Raw genomic sequence first — 23,624 nt, forward strand, 5'->3', positions numbered from 1 at the left:
AGAGTGGGACCCTTCTAAGCATCGGGCCCTGAGCAACTGCATAGTTCATACACCCATGAAGCTGGTTCTGCCAGTGATCTCTTTACTGCCACCACAACTAGGAGGAACTTTAGATGACTGTGATACAGTGACCTAGCCCCTCCTATGAACTTTAGGCATCATTCCTCATTACTAACCCAAATTATAACATTCTTGGTTGTTGGGTTGGCTGAGTACAAAATGCGCATGCATGTTGGTTGGCTTGAGTACAAAATGTGCATGCAAAATGCGCATGCATACACATCAAGTATGTATATGTCTATACATATATTGAATATGTTTATATATGTGCATGTATTCCTGACATAAATATGTGTGCATACATATATATGATATTTACAGATAAGTCTGTTTCAAGGGCCAAACTTAGTAACAATATTTGCTTAATGCAGAAACCTAGGTTTGATAAGTTATAGTGTCTTCATTCCCAATCCTATTTCCCTGGGTATTTTTTAAAATTAATGCCCAGGTAGAATATTCGATATACGTAGTAAGCATTTCTCTACTGCTATTTGGAACCTGAGTGGTATATATGATTTCTCTTTAACTTTCCTGACCCTAGACCATAAATTCAAATGATTTTAAGTTATAATTACATCTCCCAGTTGTCCTGAAAAATTTCCAGTTTGCCCCTTTTGTCCCACTCAAGAATGTCCTTCTTTTGATGATACTTTAGATGATCACCTTAATATTAGCCAAATATATCAGAATATAACTTTCATCCTTTTTTTATTTTAAATAAGGTGCTGTAAATATAATAGTTAAAAAGGCCTTTAATCAAAACAGTGTATTTTCAGTTTTTCATAATAGCACCTACTTTTTGCTCATGAGTGTATAGATATTACTCATAAAAACAAAAGCTATTAAAAATGGAATATATTTTTCCAAATTGTTTTAGCTTTCTTTTAAACAAAAATGAAATACATATACATTAAATAAAATTGAGAAAATTGAAACAAGAAGAATACAACACATAGGCCCAATAGTTAAATATAGGCACTCTTAGTATTTTGCTACATTACTATATAGGTGTCTTTTTCTATGGATAGTTTTTTTTTTAACTTAGTTATAACATGATGCAACTTTTTTTCCTGTATTTTTTCCATATAACATTATATCATAAATCTGTTTCCACAGTGTTATTTAATCTTAATAACTATTGTTTTCAAGTTTCCTTCTCTTATAGATTTGGAATAGAAGAGTTTGAAAGAAATACTTATCTCCTTCATCAACTACTGCAATGGAGAGACCCTTTTTAGAGAATAGAGAACATCATACCAGATTCTAGTATACCAGTCTTTCCCATGACTGGCTGAAGCCTTGAGCAAGCTTCTAAAGTTTTCTGAGCTCCAATTTCCTTCTCTGTAATAGATAAGGATAAAATATGAGAATGATAAAAATAAATAGCAGTAATAATAATTGTAATAATATTAACTGTCAGTCCTTGAATATCCAGAAATTTTTAGTGTGCCTGTAGTATGCCAAACGTATCAGTTATTGTGCTAAGCATTTACAAAAAATATATTACCTTAGGAATAGTTAAGACAATCTTGTAGAGTAGCAATAAAGCTAGAAGACTTAGATTAGTGTATATAAAGACTTAGAGACAAACTGAATAGTAGAACAATATACAGAAACAGACCCAAAATAATGGTCACCTGATTTAATAACAAAAACTTCTCTGTAGTGCAATAGAGAAAGGATTTTTTTTTCCAAAAAATGCTGCTGGGACAATTGGTTAACTACATAGGGAAATGTCCATTGACTCCTACTTGACACCACACACAAAAGTCAATTCCAGATGAATTATAGATCTAAATATGAAAGGCAAAATGATAAAGACTGTAAAAGATAGAAAAACATTCATGTGACGTTGGAGTAGATAAATATTTCTTAAACAGGACACAATATAAATTATTAGAGAAAAGTTGATAAATTGGACTTCATTAAAATTTTAAATTTTATTCATCAAAAGACACCATTAAGAGAGCGAAAACAACAGTATAGAGGGGGAAAAATAATTGTAATACATAGTATCTGACAAAGTCCTCATATATAGAATATATAAACAACTTCTGAAAATTGACAAGAAAAAGATAGTTCCAATAGAAAAACAAACAAAAACATACAGTTCACAGGAGAGAATATCCAAATTGCTACTAACGATATGAAAAGTTTTTCAATTTTATCAGTCACCAGGAAAGTGCAAATAAAAGCCACAATATGATAGTATTCACCTGCCAGACAAAGAAAATACCAAGTGTTGGTGAGAATATAGAGTAAATGTAACTCTCTTTCACTGTTGGAAAACATTTATAAACTGGGACAACCACTTTGAAAAGCTGTTTGGCAGAATCTAAAATAGCTGAGCATATGACTCAATAATTCCCCTCCTAGGTATACATCTACTAGAATTTGGGATATATGTTCACCAAGTAAATATGTGTAGGAATCTATTCATAATAGGAAAACCCTGAAACTACCCAAATGTCAATGACCAGTAGAATGGAAAATAAATTGTGGTATCTTCACACAATGCAATACTATTCAGCAATAAGAATGATCTCCAATGATATAAAACAAAATGGATGAATCTCAAAAACATAATGTTAAACAAAAATGCCTGGACATAGAAGGGTATGTACTGTATAATTCCATTTATATAAAAGAAAAAAAACTAAACAAAATAAATCTAAGCTGTTAGAAGTTAGGAGGGTGGTTACCGTTGGTGTAGGTGAGTGGTAACAGTGATTAGAAGAGAGCTTGAAGAGGGTTTCAGGGTGCTGGTAATGATCTGTTTTGTAATCTGGGTACTATGCATCTGGATGTAATTGGTTTGTGAAAGTGCATTATCTGTACACTTATGTGTACTTTTCCGTATGTATTGATATATAATATTTGTTAAAAAGTCAAAAACATATTATCTTGAATCTGTACCCCATTTTAGAGATGAAAAAATAAGAAATAAGAAGTTTAAGTTACTTAAACTTAGTTATTTTTAGTTACTAATAGCCAGGCAGTTGTTAGGTGGCTCAGATTAAATGGTCTTTAGTTTCCTTTCTAGTTCTAAGATACTATGGTTTTATAAATCCACCAATTTGGAATCTAACTTTCTGCCTTTTTATTTTAATTTCTATTGGCCTCCCTAATCAAAGTTTTCAAACTTCTATATCCAGAGGTAAGATTCTTTGATACTCAAATAATACCATAAGAAGTTTTCCTGAATATTCAGAGTTTGTTATTTCTGCTAATTTATATTTATTTTCTATGCTTATTGTTTTATAGGCAAGGAAAGGTCGGACTACAATTGTGGTAGCTCACCGGCTTTCCACTATTCGAAGTGTAGATATGATTGTGACTATAAAAGATGGGATGGTGGTGGAAAAAGGAACACATGCTGAACTAATGGCAAAACAGGGTCTATATTATTCACTTGCAATGTCACAGGTAATGTTTACATGACATAATGTATGTTTGCAGATTTTTTTTGACTTTTCAGAAATCACGCCATGCTAGAAAATAGAAGTCTTGAATTATAATCTTAGGTTTCACAAGGCAACCAAGGTTTATTTATAGTTCCTTAGTGAAGAAATTCAGTGAGTCTAATATCCTCAGCATTGTGCTAGACAATGATGAAAGTTAAAGAACTAATTGTTACATAGTACCTAATATTTGCCAGGCACACTACAAATAGGCTTCAAATCTTGTATGTGGCAGATCCAGAGGAATCTAACTCTATATTCCGTGATCTTTTTGTTAAAACACAAAGAAATATAACACACAATCCCTACTTAAAGACTTAAAACTTAGCTACAGAGGCAAAATGCAGAATCATGCATACAGATGTTACAAGTTGTAGAAATAAGAAGCAAGATTGATGGGGATATAGGGAACTAGATTAGCCATGGAAATATTCATGAAGAAATCTTGAAGGCAAGAAGGTAGGAGGGGGATTTCCCTGGTGGCGCAGTGGTTAAGAATCCGCCTGCCAATGCAGGGGACACGGGTTCAATCCCTGGTCTGGGAAGATCCCACATGCTGTGGAGCAACTAAGCCCGTGCGCCACAACTACTGAGCCTGCATGCTGCAATTACTGAGGCCTGTGCACCTAGAGCCCATGCTCCACAACAAGAGAAGCCACCACAATGAGAAGCCCATGCACCGTAACAAAGAGTAGCCCCCACTCGCCACAACTAGAGAAAGCCTGTGCGCAGCAAGGAAGACCCAATGCAGCCAAAAATAGATAAATAAAATTTTAAAAATTATAAAGGTAAGAGGTGGAAAAGGAGGAGAAATCTAGGTAATGTGGAAGTAATAAGGAACTTGGTTTGTAACTAAACAGAAAGGAGACCAGCCTGCCACGAGTAATGAGTATTGGGGGAATAATGGAAAATCTGGATAATGAAGGTCAGATTATGAAAAGGCTGAGACTTCCTGTGTCGGAAGCACCTACCCCAGTGCTTGGCACACTCAAAATCTATCTGCTGAATGAAAGGATGCACACATATATCCATACCGTGTATACACCAAATTCTCACAGGGAGACCAGAAAGCTCATATTAGGCAATGAAGAGGAGGCACGATAATCCTGGAGGCACACTGACAAACTCCTGTTTTTGAGGATCCACATGTTTGCATGCATATGACCTAGCCTACTGAATTTCACATGGTTCTTTCATTAGGGTGCATTAACATAAGTGATAGTGATTAGGCTCTAGCTCTCTTCTTCATTCTGCCTTCATCTCTTGGTCTGGAAGGCAGCCTTCTTTCCAAGGGGTCTTCTGCAGACAACTAATATCAACCTTTTTTGGTTTATTTTACTTCTTCAACTTTCTGATTATATTTTTGATATCAATATTATTATTTCACAAATTAGGAAATTTAGAAAGTTATGAGTCTCCATCTCATCAAACTTAGAATTTCAAACCCCAGCTTTCTCCACAATTCTAGAATGAAGGATTTTTAAACACATCCTCTAAAGCAATGATAATAAAAAAAATTAAAAGTTTGAAAATGTAATCTTATATTGATTTAAAAACTGCTTGATTCCGATTTTATTTTATATTAGGCTATATTTTTCTTTAAAAATAAAATGTACATGTTATTTGCCAGTTGAATTTTCATGATTTTCATTCCACGGTAGAATTAATAATTTATGAAGTTATTAAGTTCAGTATCTTCAAACTAATAGTTGTAACAATAAAAGGAAATAACTGTGGTCAAATTAACACTACTTTGAGATTTTAAAAAACTACTACACTCAGATCTTTCTTTGAAGCAACACTTCTTTATTTTTCATTATAACTAAACCAAAACTCCATTTTTAGGTGTTAGGTGAAAGAGTTCCACAACATAAGGAAAACAAAAATGGAGTGTTTGTGGTATAAGTGTATAAAAATTTAAAATACCGTATTCAAAATGGATTAGTACTCTCTGATTACCTAATAATGTTCATTCTGATATAATAATACAATTTTAAATATTAATACTCAATGAACAGCTCTAATATTCTGGGAAATATATAGTAAACATAACATACGTGATATCTACATAAACAGTACCACATTTCTGAAACTCTGGATGCATTTATTTGCCACTATTGCCTATAGTGTCCAAATGAATCAATTTATGACAATTCATGATTTTCATAAGTATTACAAAGTTAATGCTGCTAAGAAAATCAATCCCAAAAAGCAGCATAGGAAAATGGTTACAGTCACAAGCTCTGGAGACACAGCAAGTTGAAATCCTTACTCTGCCACTTAATAGTTTTAGGACTGTGGGTAAGTTGTTTAAATTCTCTGTGCCTCAGTTTTCTAAACTGTAAAGTGAGGAAAGTAATAGCATATTAATTAATTACATTGAGTATTAAATGAGTTCAATTATGTAAAGTACCTAGAATTATTGTTAGCATAATAAATTTTATTATATTACCATTCTTAGCATTAGCGTTTGTTATCCAATCAAACTTTTAAGGCAAGTTCAAACCATAGTTATTGCTGTAATCAGGTACAGATTCAATGCTGTAATTATTTATCTAGGATGTACATAATTATTTACAGATATAGTGAGTCTGTGAGCTTCCTTTAGTGAGTTTTCACACAAAAATGAAATAAAAACAGGTAGAGATACATACATACCAAAACTTCTTGTCATTCTTATTTTGTCTAGCAGCCTTCTCAGGAAAAGGAATTGTCTTTGATCTGTTAAAGCACCTCTTTAGAAAATTTTATTATGAGAAGTAAAAATTGTATTTTAAACTTGCCACAAAGTAAATAGCTCCTGAAAAAATGCCAAATAAAAAATTTCTTTCTCGGTAGAGAAATTTACTGAAAAAAAAGAAAGTGATAGCATAAAGGAATGTCTGATTAAAGATATTAGGATAGCTGGTTAAAGTTCATGGTAGTTTGAAATGCCTGATTAACAGTTGTTACTCTTGTTAAAGAATCACAGTGTCCCTGGGAAGCCTTCCGTGTACATACTCTCCCTTGCACCTAAAACTATCTAAGTCTTTCCATCTCTACTCCCCACCACGGTCAGGGCCACCATCACCCTAACTGGCCTCTTCATTTCTGTCTTCTCCCCTCCTCCCATCTCTTCACAAGGAAGTCACAAATTTACTTGCACCACATTCAGATGAACAGAGAATATGTAACTCCTTTATTTCACTGAAACTGGTCTTATTTCTTGGAGTAGCAAGAAAAACAAAAACAAGACTTAGAGCAATCTGGTTTAGAACTTTATCCTATTCTATGATTTAAGCAGCTTTAAGGTTAACTTAATGGCTTCGGAATTTCTCATTCTTTTGGAGATGGCCCCGCCAATTTTGCTTTTTGGTCAGATTGGAATGGGCAGCAGTGGCAAGCCTGGAAAATGTTATTGTCTCCTGAGATCTATCTCAGGCCCAGGACCAACCTCACATTTAACTGCCTTGCTATATATGTTATCAATTTGTAAGCTCCAGAGAAGGCTGGGAAGAAGGGATCAGAGAGAGGGTATATTTGAGTCATCTCCCTCACAAACTCCTTTTACTAAGATCTGTCCTTGCTAGTGGAATAATTGTTTTGAATTAAGACATTGTTTTCTCTAGTTAATTGTACAGGTCTTTGGGGGAAAAGGCACAATAAAAGCTATTGTTACTCAGTAACATTTTAGTATGAGTTGGACTTACTGTCTCTGTATCGAGTCTGAAAACTTTAGCAAGAACTGCTCAGGAATACACCACTTTCAATAACAGAGGCAGTACAGTTTTAGAGGGATGCTTAATAAAGTTGCTTTGAATTTTTAAGGCATTCTTCTAGTGGTAACATGTATATTCTTCATCTAGGATATTAAAAAACTGATGAACAGATGAACTCAATGGCATATTCTACTGAAAAAGATATCAGCTCAATTCCTCTGTGCTCTATGAATAGCATCAAGTTAGACTTTACTGACAAGTCTGAGGAATCCATCCAAAATAAAGAGGTAATGGTTCAACTATCAACAAGTTACCAACATGTTGGTAACTTGTTACCAACTATCATGTTACCAACTATCTAACTAACTAACTAACCTCAGACACCATGAAATCTCTCATCCAGCCCCTGAATATTAGCTTCTGTCTTCCTAACCACCAGTTTCCACATCATCCCACTCCTCTCTTTGGTCCACTATTTCCTCCCAAACTGGAATTCCCTTCTTCTCCTTGGGTCTGACAGATACTTGAGGTTGACCGCCCATTAACTATTCCCACCATCTTCCTACCCACTCTTCTCGGTCTCATCTGCCAATTATCAGCCTGAAGCCCTGGGATTATCTGCCCCAAACCTCCTCCTCTGCCCTTCTCCGGCATTGCAGTCTACTGCTTTTAATTCTAGATTCAGTACTTTCCATTTAGGTACGTGGTAATACATAGCATTCACACTTATATATATATATTTTTTTTTTATTTTAATTTTTTTGCAGTACGCGGGCCTCTCACTGTTGTGGCCTCTCCCGTTGCGGAGCACAGGCTCTGGACGTGCAGGCTTAGCGGCCATGGCTCACAGGCCCAGCTGCTCTGCAGCATGTGGGATCTTCCCGGACTGGGGCTCAAACCCGTGTCCCCCGCATCAGCAGGCGGACTCTCAACCACTGTGCCACCAGGGAAGCCCCTATATTTTTTCTTATCTATTAATTTTCTTTAAAATATGCACTACCAAACGTAAGGTAGATAGCTAGTGGGAAGCAGCCGCATAGCACAGGGAGATCAGCTTGGTGCTTTGTGACCGCCTGGAGGGGTGGGATAGGGAGGGTGGGAGGGAGGGAGACGCAAGAGGGAAGAGATATGGGAACATATGTATATGTATAACTGATTCACTTTGTTATAAAGCAGAAACTAACACACCATTGTAAAGCAATTATACTCTAGTAAAGATGTAAAAAAAAAAAATACTATGTATAAAAAATAAATAAATAGGGCTTCCCTGGTGGCTCAGTGGTTGATAGTCCGCCTGCCCATGCAGGGGACACGGGTTCGTGCCCCGGTCCGGGAAGATCCCACATGCCGCGGAGCTGCTGGGTCTGTGAGCCATGGCTGCTGAGCCTGCGCATCCGGAGCCTGTGCTCTGCAACGGGAGAGGCCACAACAGCGAGAGGCCCGCATACCCACCCCCCAAAAAATATAAATAAATAAAATGCATTTGAAAGCCCAATAATAATAATAATCATTTACATAAACAAGCAAAGAAAAATATTAAGTAAATAACAGCATAGATAATTTGCCATATGGCAAAAGGCCTGAGTATAAGAATACAGTAAAAGGGTTTGTACCATATTGTAAAAACACTGTGTGAAAACATCTATTAATAGCTGTTGGACCTGCCACCGTAATTGCTGCAAACAATATGAAAATCTACCTCAAAGTCAGCAAATTCACTAGGTCTATAAAGTGGATTTTCAAAACCTAAGAAAGGTGAAATTCATAAAATTAAAAAGCAATTTCCAGACTTTAGAGAAAATGGTAGGGTAAATTTACACTCTGATACAACTGCTCTGCTCCATACACACAGGAATGATACATAAAACATAAAAAGAGAAAAGCCAATTAGACATACCCAGGCTCCAAAACAAGATCTCTACCAACCAGAAATAGAACAAAAGTACAAAGTGGTGAGCTGTGCTACAGTCATGGACTTACTCTTAACAGGAGGCTGCAAACTTGGTTACCAGTGCCTGGAGCTATAGCGAGTACAAAGCTGAGAGCCTGGAAGGGTAGTATTAACAACCAAGAACTGAAACAAGCCAAGCACCAGCTCCATGGCCATATTTGTAGAGGGTTCTTTCAGCCTGTGGTATTGCAGTGAAAAGTGAACAAGGAAATGAAGGGACTATAAAAATGAATAACGAGGGCTTCCCTGGTGGCGCAGCGGTTGAGAGTCCGCCTGCCGATGCAGGGGATGCGGGTTCGTGCCCCAGTCCGGGAAGATCCCACATGCTGCGGAGCAGTTAGGCCCGTGAGCCATGGCCGCTGAGCCTGCGCGTCCGGAGCCTGTGCTCCGCAACAGGAGAGGCCACAACAGTGAGAGGCCCGCGTACCGCAAAAAAAAAAAAAAAAATTAAAAAGTGAATAATGAAATGAAAAATGTGAAACAGGATTTTAGAATAGTTAATGGGAGGTTATATTAGTCTGGGATGAGTCAGGAGACAGAAACCACACAATGATTTGAACAGAGAAAGTTTAGTGTAATGAATCATTAGGGAATTGGAGTAATAGGAATTGGCTAGTGGAAATTAAGAGGACTTTAAAGAATGCAGAGGTCATAATAAAAAGTACCAACTACCACCCCTGGGGTGAAAAGAGACCCAAGGAAGAGCACTCATTATTGCCCGAAACTGAAGCGGAGATACAGGCCTTACTGCAAAGTGCGCAGCTTTGGCTCACTGGATAGCAGAGAAGATGCCCAGGTACCTCACTGGTGGAGCTTGCTTGAAATCTGTCCTCCAAGGTGCCAAGGGAGACCTTCCACAGGGAGGTTCTGAGCTTCAGAACCCACTAGGTGCCAGGAGAAGCTACTGGGCACTGCTGAAACCAGGGGCTGGAGAAATTGTCTTCTGCAGGAGTCAAGGCAGTTCTGTGTATAAGAGGTGCAGACATCAGCGACCTGGCTGAAACATAAGCCTGTGCTGTCTGGGCCCCATGGTTACACTTCTAATGGGTCAGCCAAGAGCTGGAGAAAGCGCTTGATGGCCAAACACAGAAGAAAATTGCACTCTACAGGCACCCAACTCTGAAAAAACTGTGCAGGCAAAACAGCAGAGAGAAAAGTTCATCTTGCAGGAGCTTTCCCAGTAAGCTACCGGTAAGAGCAGGAAGAATAATCCCCTCCTACAATGTCTTTCCAGCAGCCTCTACTGATGGAGCTTGACATCTTACCAACTGGTAAAAGAGAAAAGTTTATCAGACAAAAGGGTGAATTTGGACCTGAGAAGCAAAAAATCAGTAACCAGGACAGAGCTGGTATTATTTTGAACAGGGGAATCAGCAAACATAAGGGCCTGGAATTGGGAGCCACAGTGACTAAGGAGGAGAGAAGTGAGCAGAGAAGTGTATGAGATACTCAGGGACCAGATCATGTAGCACCCTGTAGGACATAAAAAGAATTTTGGATTCTGTTCTTACTCTAACAGAAAGTCATTGGGGGATTTTAACCAGTGGTTCATGACTCACAGGAATTAACCTGAATGGGCAAAAAAAAAAAAACCACAACTATACTTGAGAGAAATTTAATTTACTTTAATTATGAATATAAACAACAGACTACATTAGTATTACCAAGGCCTGTGATGTCACCAATGAAAATCACAGAAATATTTATATCACATTATAGTTATTACAGATATCTTAGAATATCTTTTTTTTTTTTTTTTTGGCCATGCCATGCAGTATGCGGGATCTAAGTTCCCCAACCAGGGATCTAACCCATCCTCCCTGAAGTGGAACCACAGAGCCCTAATCCACCAGGGAATTCCCCAGAATATCTTTATATTCATCACTATTAGATCTTGTTATTTAATGTGCCAATAATGAAGCACATAACTATATCAGAGCTTTGAATTTTTTGTTAAACATTTTAAATATTATATCTCAATATAATTGGCTTTCTTTGAGACGTGTTATTTGGTACATTGTTATAAATTCTTCTAGGAAGGATTCCATAGATTTCATCAGTTTTCTGAAGGGGTCCATGACACAAACAGGTTAAGATCTCTAATGACCCACATGGGAAAGGAATCTAAATAAGAGTAGATATATGTATATGTAGAACTGATTCACTTTGCTATACACCTGAAACTAACACAACATTGTAAATCAACTATACTCAAATTAAAAAAAAATTTTTAATCTACTTAAAAAAACAAAACTGTTGCATGCAAGGGTCTTATTCAGAAGAGTGCATGAACTGAGTTGCTTGATGTGGCTGCTGTGTGGAGAATGGTACTTGGGAGCCAAAGTGGGATCAGGGAGAGCAGAGCAGAGAAGAGATGATAGTGGTGAAAACAAATGGACTGATATGCCTGACTAAAGCAGTCTAAGGAGAAATAAAGAATAGATGGAGGAGCAACTAGGACAGGAGATTGAGACCCAGGATACTGCAAAATTTAAATTCAGGTAGAAAAGCAGTAGCCAGAACAGGACACCTAAAGAATGGCTGGAAAATAAAAAGAAAGCTAAGATTGTGTGGCATCATAGAAGCCAACTAAGAAAAGTACTACAAAAAGAGGAATAGATCATTTACGTCAATTGCTGTGGAAACCAGATGAAATTAGAGATTTCTACTTCCAGCCAAGATAGGTTAACAGGGACGAGATTTACCTTCCCGCTTGACACACCTAATAAACTAGAAAAAAGTATGTGAAACAGTTTTCTAACATTGGACATCAGGCATAACAAGACAGTGATCCCTGAGGAAAGGGAAACAAATGAAATGAATCTTATCATTGACCCAGGTTACTGTCAAGTTATAAGCCTAAGAGCTGGAATGGGAACCTAGGCAGAGCACAAGAGGCCAAAGTAGGCAGTCTTCAGAGCAAAGAAGTAGAGGGAAGAGAGCTGCTCAGAGAGAGAGAGTTCCACAAATATGCAGAGGTTCTCCCTTGACTCTTCATCTGAGTACTAATTAGTGCATTTACTGAGAAAACTGACAAAGGCAAAGGAAAGTATAAGAAGGAACAATTCTTGGAGCTCACAAAGGGCCAGGAATAGTTCTTATTAAACCAACCAAAGTGAGGAATCTCTAAATTCATGGGGAATTTAGTTGAATCTTAAGAAAAGTATTAACTCAGCGTAGGAAAATTATTCCCAGACTAAAACTCAGCTCTGAGCCCAGCAAACAAGGCCCAACAGCAAATTTCAAAAGTATCAAACTGTTTCCAAGTAATTTAAATGTGTTCCAGAACAAGGTTCAATAATATGTATAAGAATTCAAAAATAACCAATGAGTAAAATTTACAATGTCTGGCATCTAATCAAAAATCTCCAGGCAAGAAAAACAGCAGGAAAATAGTACCCAAAATGAAGAAAAAAAATCAATCAATAGAAATAGACCCAGAAATGACACACTTGATAGAAATAGTAGGAACATTAAACAATTATTATAACTATATTTTATATGTTCCCAAAGGAGAGAGGGAACCAAAAATCATTTGAACAAATAATGAAAAAAAATTTCCAAATTTGATGAAAACTGAAAACCCACAGATCTAAGAAGCTCAATAGATTCCAAGCGCAAGAAACACAAGGAACACTACGCCAAGGCACACCATAGTCAAATTGCTTAAAAACAGTGATAAGAAAAATTATAAAGCATCCAGAGAAAATCATCACAATTTGTATAAAGGAAAAAACAAGAAATATCACAGAGTTCTCATTAGAAACAATGCAAACCATAAGACAATAGAGCAATATCTTTAAAGTAATGAAAGGAAAAAAACTCAAATTAGAATACTACCTGCAGAAAAATACCTTTCAAAAATGAAGGCAACATACAGAATTTTTAGGTAAAAGAAGGCTAAAACAATTCATCACCTGTAGATGTAGTGCAGACTACAAGAAATGTTAAAGGAAGTCCTTTAGGCAAAAGAAAATGGTACCAGGTGGAAATCTGAATCTATACAAAGGAATGAAGAGTATCAAAATGTTCTATCTAGGGGCTTCCCTGGTGGCGCAGTGGTTGAGAGTCCGCCTGCCGATGCGGGAGACACGGGTTCATGCCCCAGTCTGGGAGGATACCACATGCCGCAGAGCAGCTGGGCCTGTGTGCCGTGGCCGCTGAGCCTGCGCATCCGGAGCCTGTGCTCCGCAGCGGGAGAGGCCGCAGCGGTGAGAGGCCCGCGTACCGCAAAAAAAAAAAAAAAAAAGTTCTACCTATACAAAGGAATGAAGAGTCTCAATAATGTTTTTTAAATAATCTACTTTAAAGAAAAAAAGCATTATAGTGTGGGGTAAAGGTAAAAATGTATAAAAACAATAGCCAAAAGACTGGAAATGGAAGTATTCTATTCAAGGTTCTTAAATGGTATATACTATTATATTACTTGAAGGTAGACTGTGATGTTAGTGGCAGTCAAAGTATATTCTAGAGCAAAAAAGTTACCCAGGATAAAGAAGGTTATTTGAAAATTATAAAAGGATCCACCTATCAAGAACTGAAAAAAGAAACAGACAAATTCACAATTATATTCACAGATTTTAATACCCTCCCTTAAATATTGATAGAATAGGTAGATAAAAATTCAACTGGGATATAGATGACTTTAATAGCACTGTCAACTAACTTGACAACAACCAAGCTGACAACCAACTAACAGACATTTATGCAAGAATCCACCTATCAACAGAAAAATACATTCTTTTCAAATGTACCTGAAACATTTACCAAGATAGATCATAACACAAGTCTCAACAAACTTTAAAAATTTCAAATAATGCAAAGTATATTACCTGACCAAAATAGAATTAAATCAGAAATCAAGAATAAAAGTGGCCTGGGAAATCTTGAAATATTTGGAAGCTAAATAACTCACTTCTAAATAATACACGATCAAAGAAGATATCAAAAGAGAAATTCAAAAGTATTTTGAACTGAATGAAAATAAAAACCAAACATAATCAAAACATGTGGTATGAAGATTAAAGTGGTACTGAGGAAGAAATTTGTACTACTAATCACCTATATTATATTAAAAAGAAAGATCTCAAATGAATAAACTTCCCCTTTAAGAAACTAGAAAGGGGCTTCCCTGGTGGCGCAGTGGTTGAGAGTCCGCCTGCCGATGCAGGGGACACGGGTTCGTGTCCCGGTCTGGGAAGATCCCACATGCCGCAGAGTGGCTGGGCCCGTGAGCCATGGCCGCTGAGCCTGCACGTCCGGAGCCTGTGCTCCGCAACGGGAGAGGCCACAACAGTGAGAGGCCCGCATACCGCAAGAAAAAAAAAAAAAGAAACTAAAAGGAAGAAAATAATTATAAAGAAGAAACATCAATGAAATCCAAACCTGCTTCTTTGAGAACATCAATAAACTGAAAAGCTCTGGACTGACTGAGCAAATGAAAAGAGAGAAGACACAAATTACCAATATTAAGAATGAGAGTGGTGATATCACTACAGATTCTACAGCTATTAAAAGAATAATAAAGTAATCTTATGGAAACTAATCCTACAACTCCAATGAAATGGACAAATTCTTTGAAGGACACAAACTACCAAAGCCTACTCAAGAATAAAATAATAGCTTGAATAATCTTATATCAATTAAAAAGAAATTGAATTTGAAGTTAAAACCTTTTTCATAAAGAAAACTGAAGGCCCAGGTGGTTTTACTTGTGAATTCTATGAAGTAGAAAATTGAAGAGGAAGAAGATTCCATTCTGAGCACAACATTACTCTGATATCAAAATTAGAGCTATTACAAGAAAAGAAAATTATAGACAAATATCCTTTATGAAAACAGATGGAAAAATTGTTAACAAAATTTTAGCAAATCTAACCAACAATATATGAAAAGAATAATACATCATCACCAAGTAGGGTTTATCCAAGGAGTGCAAGCTTGGTTTAAAGTTCAGAAATTAATGTAATTTCCCTTACTAAAAATATAAAAGAAAAAACTATCTAATCATCTCAATCAAAGCAAAAAGCTCATTTGGCAAAATGCACCATCCATTCCTGATAACTCTCAGGAAACTAGGAATTTAAAGAAATTCCCTCAACCTGATAGAGGGAATCAACCAAAAATCTACAGCTGACAATATACTAAATGGTGAAAGATCAGGAATGAGGCAAGTATGTACACTTTCACCACTTCTCCTCAACTGAAAGTTCCAGCCTGTGCAATAGGGCCAGAAAATAAAAGGCATCCAGGTAGAAAAGAAAGATATAAAACTGTCTTTATTCACAAACAACATAATTACAACATGATTATCATTCTATGGAATCCACAAGAAAAGGTACTATGGTGTCACACCAAAAAAAGGTACTACAACTGACAACTGAGTTTGGCTGACAACTGATCAGAATATGTGATCAATATATAAAAATCAACTCTAATTCTATAATCTAAAAACAAAAAGTAGGAAAATGAAATTCAAAACAGTGTCATGTACAGTAGTATCAAAAATATTAAATACTTGGAGATAAATTTGATAAAGATTATAAGACCCCCACACTGAAATATATAAAATATTACTAAGAAAAATGGAAGCAGACCTAAATAGAGGGAAATACCACGTATGTGAATTAAAAAATTCAATATTATTAAGATGTCAGTTCTCCCCAGATTGGTCTATAGGTTCAAGGCAATCCCAGTAAACATCTTAGCAGGCTTTTTTGTAGAATTTGACAATCTGATTCTAGATGGAAATTTGAAAGGATAAAATGGGTAAAACAACTTTTAAAAAGAACAAAGTTGTAGGATTTATAATTCCTAATTCCAATTTTTAATACAAAGCTATAGTAATCAAAATAATGTGCTATTGGAACAAAAATAGACAAATAGATCAATAGAGCAGAATAGAGTGTCAAGAAATAGACCCACACACATATGGTCAACTGTTTAGACGAAAGTGGCAAAGGCAGTTCAATAGAGAATGTAGAGTCTTTTTAAGAAATGATGCTGAAAGAATTACATATCTATTCAAAAGACTCATCCTCAATCCATACCTCAAAGCACAGATGAAAATTAACTATAAATGGAATACAGACCTTACTGAAAAACCTAAAGTTAGAAACTTTTCATAAGAAAATACAGTAGAAAATCTTTATTACTTTGAATTAAGCAAAGATTTCCTAGCTATAAACACCAAAAACACAATTCATAAAAGAAAAAAATTGATAAATTAGACTTCACCAAAATCCATAAAATTGCTATTTGTAAAACTTCCTTTTTTTGGCTGCACCACATGGATCTTAGTTCCCTGACCAGGGATCGAACCTGGACTCCAGCTGTGAAAGCGCTGAGTCCTAACCACTGGACCGCCAGGGAATTCCCTGTAAAACTTTTTAAGAAATGAAAACATAGGCCATAAACTGGAAGAAAATATTTGTGTCACATATGTGATAAAGGACTGTGTCCAGAATATACAAAGAACTCCCAAAGCACAGTAATAAAAATACCAATAACCCAATTGAAAAATGGGCAGAAGATTTTAATAGACATTTTGCCAAAGAAGATATGCATATGGGAAATGAGCACACAAAAAGATGCCTAAAATCATTAGGCATTAGAGAAATGCAAATTAAATCATAACCGAGATGTCATGATACACCTGTTAGAATGATTATATCTAAAAAGACTGTACCAAGTATTGGTGATGATGTGGAGCATCTAGAACTCCACATTTTGTTGGTGGGAATAAAAAATTAGTAATCCCACTTCAGAAAATCATTTAGCAGTTTCTTAAAAAGTTAAACATATACCTACTATGATCCAGCCACTCCTTTTCTAGGTTTTTACCCAAGAGAAATCAAAGCATATGTTCACACAAAGTCTTGTATGTGGGTATTTACAGTAGCTTTATTTGTAATAGCCCCAAACTTGGAATGACCCAAACCTATGTCAACAGATAAATTTTGGTATATCCATACAATGGAATACTACTCAGCAATGAAAATGAATGAAATATTAATTCATGCAACAGAATGAATAAATCTCAAAGTAATTATGTTGAGCAAAAGAATCCAGACGAAAAGAGCACATACTATGTGATTCCATTTATTAAAAGAAAACTCTAGAAATTGCAAAACAATCTATAGTGACAGAAAACACATGAGTGGTTTTAGTGGAAGAGCACTGGCAGCTGAGAGGTATGGAAGAAACGGAATACAAAAGCAGGAGAAAACTTACAGGGGTAATGGATATGTTCACTATGTTGACTGTGGTGAAGGTTTCATGGGTGTGTAGTTATGTCTAAACTTTTCAAATTGTACATTTTAAATATGTGCAGCTTATTGCATGAAAATTATAACGCAATAAAGCTCTAAAATATATCAGATTAAATCTTTAAGAGATTTGTTTAGCTTTTTTAAATGTTTTCATATCTCTTTACAAAATGCCTCTAATTTCATATATTTTTATATCAAATTCTGTTAAAACATGCTATAACCTGTAACACAGTTAGGTAGCACAGAGTCCGTCATGATTTTACTAAAAATTTTCATTTTGTTTTGATCCTATTTCATTTTATTCTTTTCTATCTTATAACTTTATTTAAATAATACCCATTTTTTTCCATCTGTTTTATATTTTTAGAGGCAAAAGGGTAGATTATTCTGTAGGAGCAAGACAGCCCTCCTACATTTACTGGCTCTGTAATTTACTGGTGTTGTTCCTAGGACATGCTAAGCCTTAGTTTCCTTACAAAATGAGGTAATTTTATAAAGAATTTGACAAAAAAGAAAATCTGTGTTTAGTGCTCCACAAAGAGTTGGAATGGAACTTTTAAAATTTCTGTATATTCTGTTGGACAGTGACCTAACTGAAAAATAAGGCTCTTTATGATGTTAATCTTCAGAAAACTTCAGAAAGAAAGATAATAGGTAATCAAATTATTAAGTAACCCCAGGTTTAGCCAATCCTGAAAATAGACTTTAAAGGCTTTAGAATTTTAAAAGTTCTTTTGTTCAAACAATGGAGTTTCTATTATAGTTGCCAGACTAAAATTAAAGCAAGAATTATAAACTATTTTATAGTCTTTCCTGACGTCTTTCTCTGGTTATTAGGTTCATAAACGCCATTACTTCAAGAGTGAATGCCGTGAGGAAGTTTTAACATATGAAATGCCTAGTAGTTCGCTGTCTACTTTCCTATTCAAAATAATTACTCACTACAAAATTACTCATAAGATTTTTTAAGTTTCTGAAATAAATCCTCTACATATTCCAGACAAGAGTAAGGGGAATTCACCATTGTGTTATTTATCCTCTGATTATTGTGACCACTACCTCCCCATAGCACCCTCCATGGATCCCAGGAAAGACTGGCAGATACCAGAGCTACTTGCAGTGTTCTTTCTCTGTATAAGATCTGGGATTTTGCATAATATTATCCTTCCTTTTATAATAACATCAGCAACAGCTAACATTTATTGGGTACTTACTGTTTGCAAATACTGAGTTAAGCTTAATTCTAAAAACAATCCTCAGGCTTCCCTGGTGGCTCAGTGGTTAAGAAACCACCTGCCAATGCAGGGGACACGGGTTCAAACCCTGGTCAGGGAAGATCCCACATGCTGTGGAGCAACTAAGCCCATGCACCACAACTACTGAGCCTGTGCTCTAGAGCCCACAAGCCACAATCACTGAAGCCCACGCACCTAGAGCCGTTGCTCCGCAATGAGAGAAGCCACAGCAATGAGAAGCCCACGCACCGCAATGAAGAGTAGCCCCCACTCACCACAACTAGAGAAAGCCCATGCGCAGCAATGAAGACCCAATGCAGCCAAAAATAAATAAATAAATTTAATAAAATAAAATAAAAAAATAAAAACAATCCTCTACTCAGCCATAAAAAGGAATTAAATAATGCCATTTCTAGCAACATGGATGTACCTAGAGATTATTTTACTAAGTGAAGTAAATCAGACAGAGAAAGACAAATATCATATGATATCACTTATATGTGGAATCTAAAGGAATGATACAAATGAACTTATTTACAAAATAGAAACAGACTCACAAACTTACAGTTACCAAAGGGGAAAGGTGGGCGGTGAGGGATAAATTAGGAGTTTGGGATCATATACTCATATACTCACTGCTATACATAAAATAGATAATCAACAAGGACCTACTGTATAGCACAGGGAACTCTACTCAATATTCTGTAATAACCTATATGGGAAAAGAATCTGAAAAAGAATGGTTATATGCTTAACTGAATCACTTTGCTGTACACCTGAAACTAACACAACATTGTAAATCAACTATCCTCCAATATAAAATAAAATTTTTATTTTAAATCCTGTAAGATAGGAACTGATACCTTCCTCAGAAAGATGAGGAAACTGAGGCTTGGTGATTGTAAATAATATGTTCAGATATTGCAACACTTAACTTATAAATAGGAACCCCAAAACAAGCTTTTAACCAAGATATTAGAAAAATATTTCCATAAATAAGTCACAAAGCTAGAAAATTTTCAAGCTTAAAATGCTAGAAAAACTTTTATCTTTGTCTCTGCTTAGTTACTATCTAGATTTTGTCCTATGCTAGAGCATGATATGCAATCCAGTTTAACAAGTGTAAAGGAAAATATGCCTGTCATTTCTTCTGTGAGTCTTAGCTCTCAGAACATGTGGGTTAATTTGTACTTTTTTAATGATAGTGACTGAGTGAAATGCCAAAAGGTGATAAGTTGCACAAATAGTCACTTTTGTGTAAAAATTACTTTATGTTTTGAGATATTTATCAGTAATATGGGCAGTAAAATTTTTCTAAGAAAAATTCTACTTTCTACTCTGTTACCTATTATATTTGACATTTTACATTATAGATTTATTCAAGATTGGCTAACTTCTCTAGGTTCCATTATGCTCTCAAACTGGGGTTATAACCAAGGTATTTTATTTATAGACAAGCCTTCCTGAAGTTTCTCTTTAAAAAATTTTTAAATTAAACAAGTCTGAATGGCCTTCTGTGGTTCTGGGGACATTGGCTTCTGTTCTAAATGGAACTGTTCATCAAGTATTTTCCATCATCTTTGCAAAAATTGTAACTGTAAGTAAAATTTATTTGCTAATATTTTTAACAATTTTAAACAAAGTGTAACCTGAGAGAACAGACTTGGTATACTTTGACCCAGCAAGAGGAAAATTGGGACGTGTAGTAGGTCACCCCTAGTGTGGGATCCATGATAGAAAGGTTAACTAATGTTCTCAGGGGATAAGCCAGCCTCTATTGTGAAGTGTTTGGCTGGACCTTGTTGACTGGGCAATCAGTAAAGAAATTGCTTTGTTTTCTAATTCTGACTTCAGTGCTGTATCAGCATTCCAAAGCACTGAAGTAATAAAAGAGACAAATACGACCACTCTTTCTTTCAACTGGTCTGAACAATGGCCATTTTTTATTACCAGCCAGCTCAAAGAGAGGAAATAATGAGAGTTTGGGATTGTGCTGGGGAACCCAGGAGAGCTGATGAATTCATGGATCTTATTAGAGCCACCTTAAGTCTTCAGTCTCCTGGACTGTTGCTACACTGTGTCAACATAGATGCCAGTATATGTATAACTACTAATTTTAGGAACAATTTCTGGAGAAATTTATAAAGGTCTCATATTGCAGGTAGTACTCTGAATAGAGGAATATCAAGAAACCTGAGTTATGAGAAGTTATTAGAAATAATAACTCAATCAGAAAACTAATTTCAGTAGTTTCTTTGAAAAAATGTGGTGATATTAATAGCAGATAGAGGACTCATTTGTCTGATCCTATATTTACATAGCTTAAGTGAGAGAATTAAGAGTGAATTATTTTTTTTTATTGAAGTAGTGAATTTTTTTTTATGTAATGAATGTAAAGGATAGAATAATGGTACATTTTTTCCCCAGAAATGTGTGGAAATTACTATGTTGAAATTCATTTTTAAAATCCTGATGAATAGACATTTTAGTTTTTTCTCCTTCTTTTATAATATATTCTCCTCCAATCACCTGATTAAAAAAATCTATTCCTTTTCAGATGTTTGAAAATGATGATAAAACCACATTAAAGCATGATGCAGAAATTTATTCCATGATATTTGTAATTTTGGGTATTATTTGCTTTGTCAGTTATTTCATTCAGGTAATCTTTTAATGAATTAAACAAATATGTACGTGATTACTGTTTTATGTCATCCTATTTGAGTTAAAAATAGTAACTAAATATAATAACTAAATAAAATACAAATATGTAAATATAGTAACTAAATGTTCCAAAGAAATAGATAAGACAGTTAAAAATAAATGCAGATTTTTGTTTGTTTGTTTCTTTTCCAGGGATTATTTTATGGCAGAGCAGGAGAAATTTTAACCATGAGATTAAGACACTTGGCATTTAAAGCCATGTTATATCAGGTCAGTGTTTAGTTGGGCTTTTTTCTTATTTTATTTTGAACATGTTTTAAAATATTCTAGCTTTTAGTTTTTCTTCACATCAATTTCTTGACATAAGCTTTCCTTTGATCATTTAAAAGCATCCTTTTTTGTGTACCAAGCAGCAACTGTATTAGAATTATTGTACTGTATTTTCTAACAGAAGCAAGTCCAAAATTGTTATGTTCAAAAATGCAGTTTATAGAAAACAAGGTTTAGAGTCCACTCCCTGTTCCTTGCATTTATCTTGACAAATCTCTTTTAATGTATAATGTAGTTGTTCTAGAATCAGAATGGAGGCTAAATTAAAACTGAAAAGGAGTGTTAAGAACTACAGTATCTTGGGAAACATGTTTAAAAAGGAGTTAATTTCTATAGTTCTCATCCATCTGCACAGTTTAAGTTTTTTCATTGCTGACTTCTTAAGGCAGCCATTCTCTGAATTCAGATAACATCAGTCTAGCTGGCAGGTTGGCTTGCCACAGCTGATCATTCACACCTGTGAAATAACTAAAACTAGGTGTATCAAATAGTAATCTTGAAAAGTGAGTCTTGGGGGCAAATGGCAGGAATGTCTCAGAGTGGCACCTCTAAAATTCTTTCAGAAGGCCAAGGTATATTGGGTTACCCTGAAAGCCAGTAATCATTTGAAGCCCTTTGCCACACTTTCTGTCACCAGAACTCACCGTGTAGGGGCAAATAGCTTCCTGCCAGGGTCATTTCTTTTCAAAAGTAGAGTTACTGTCACTCCAGCCGAGTTGTCAAAACCAGTTTTTACATCTTGTGACTTTTAGCAGTAGTGCTCAAAGGACTGCTGAGTAACAAAACTCCTCCGCCTTTATGTGCTCTTAGAGGACAGCAAGATATAAAATGAAGCGAGTGGGACGTTTCCCATAGCAACTTAATGCTCTGAAGCAGTTGGTGCCTAACTTCTTCTCTCAAAAAGGTCCTGTCAGAGACAACTGCCGACACTCCTTAATCCAGAAAAACAAAAATCTACTTGAAGGGTCATAAAATGATTTAATGACTGCACATCTTGTGTCGCTCACATTAAGCTTGTACTTTTGGGGGGTTTTTTATGAACAATTTATGTCTTTACCTCAAATCTTTGATGAAATTAGGTGGGATTTTAATTAACTAATACTATGTTTCACACGACAATTTTGGTCATTTTTGTTTTTTGTGTATTTATGTTTTTACACATTCAAGGACATTTATTTTCAGTTTTCAGGAACTTTTGAAAATGTTTCCTGAATGTCTTAAATAAAAGAGTATAAACTTTAACTTTTCCAATCATTACTTTGAACTTTCTTTCTAGAGGATTACAGGATGCTTTTGGTGGAGGAGTCCCAAGGCCACAAGCCAGTTAAACCAGTGAATATTGTTAATCAAATATCCTGATGGCTGATACTGGATCTTACTCCTTTGCCTAGCATTAGCCACGTGAACAGCAGGACAGTAACATTCTTGGATTAAGTAGCTTCTGCCCATAAGAATACAGCAATCTGTAAACCATAAACTCTTCTTCAAAACACATAGAAAGACAAACAGACAGAAACTCTGTGCTATTCAGCAGATGTTATTAAATTCTCCCATAAATTCACCTGAGCCCCTTTCAGCTTACCATTTGTTTTCCCTCTTCATTCTTTAACACTCTTTTTGCTTATTTGCTTTCTTAAATTGAAAGAAAAGAGTAATGTATTTGGCCTTTTCTCAATAAATGTCTTAACGAATTTCACTTTTCTCTGTAGTAAGGGAAGTTCCTAATGTACAGTTTCACCCTAACTCCTATTACCTGTTTGGTTTTTTTTTCCCTAAGATAAGATATTTTAAGTCTTAGAAATCATGCTGAAACTTGCAGTGCTTTTTATAACCATTTTGAAACCTCAGTTGAAATAGAGGTATTTATGGAATCAGGTGTGGTCTTTTTGTAGGTATAAAATCTCTATTTTATTTGATGACTTGAGATCCCTCCAGTTGAAAAGAATGTTCTAATT

The 23,624-nt window shown here is 35.5% G+C and overlaps 1 protein-coding gene across 1 annotated transcript in view; it reads left to right on the plus strand.

Annotated features, from left to right (window-relative positions):
* ABCB5 (ATP binding cassette subfamily B member 5) overlaps window positions 1-23,624 on the plus strand; it is a 110,144-nt gene that overhangs the window by 46,828 nt on the left and 39,692 nt on the right. The window contains 6 exon segments of the mRNA XM_030759806.2: window positions 3,325-3,486; window positions 7,367-7,376; window positions 7,379-7,506; window positions 20,129-20,272; window positions 21,233-21,337; window positions 21,532-21,609. Coding sequence (XP_030615666.2) covers window positions 3,325-3,486; window positions 7,367-7,376; window positions 7,379-7,506; window positions 20,129-20,272; window positions 21,233-21,337; window positions 21,532-21,609 — 627 coding nt within the window.

The sequence above is a fragment of the Delphinapterus leucas genome, chromosome 9 (genome assembly GCF_059928025.1).
Source record: "Delphinapterus leucas isolate spDelLeu-1000000601 "Yukka" chromosome 9, BTC_Dleu_Yukka2, whole genome shotgun sequence".
In the NCBI taxonomy this organism is placed as follows: Eukaryota; Metazoa; Chordata; class Mammalia; order Artiodactyla; family Monodontidae; genus Delphinapterus; species Delphinapterus leucas.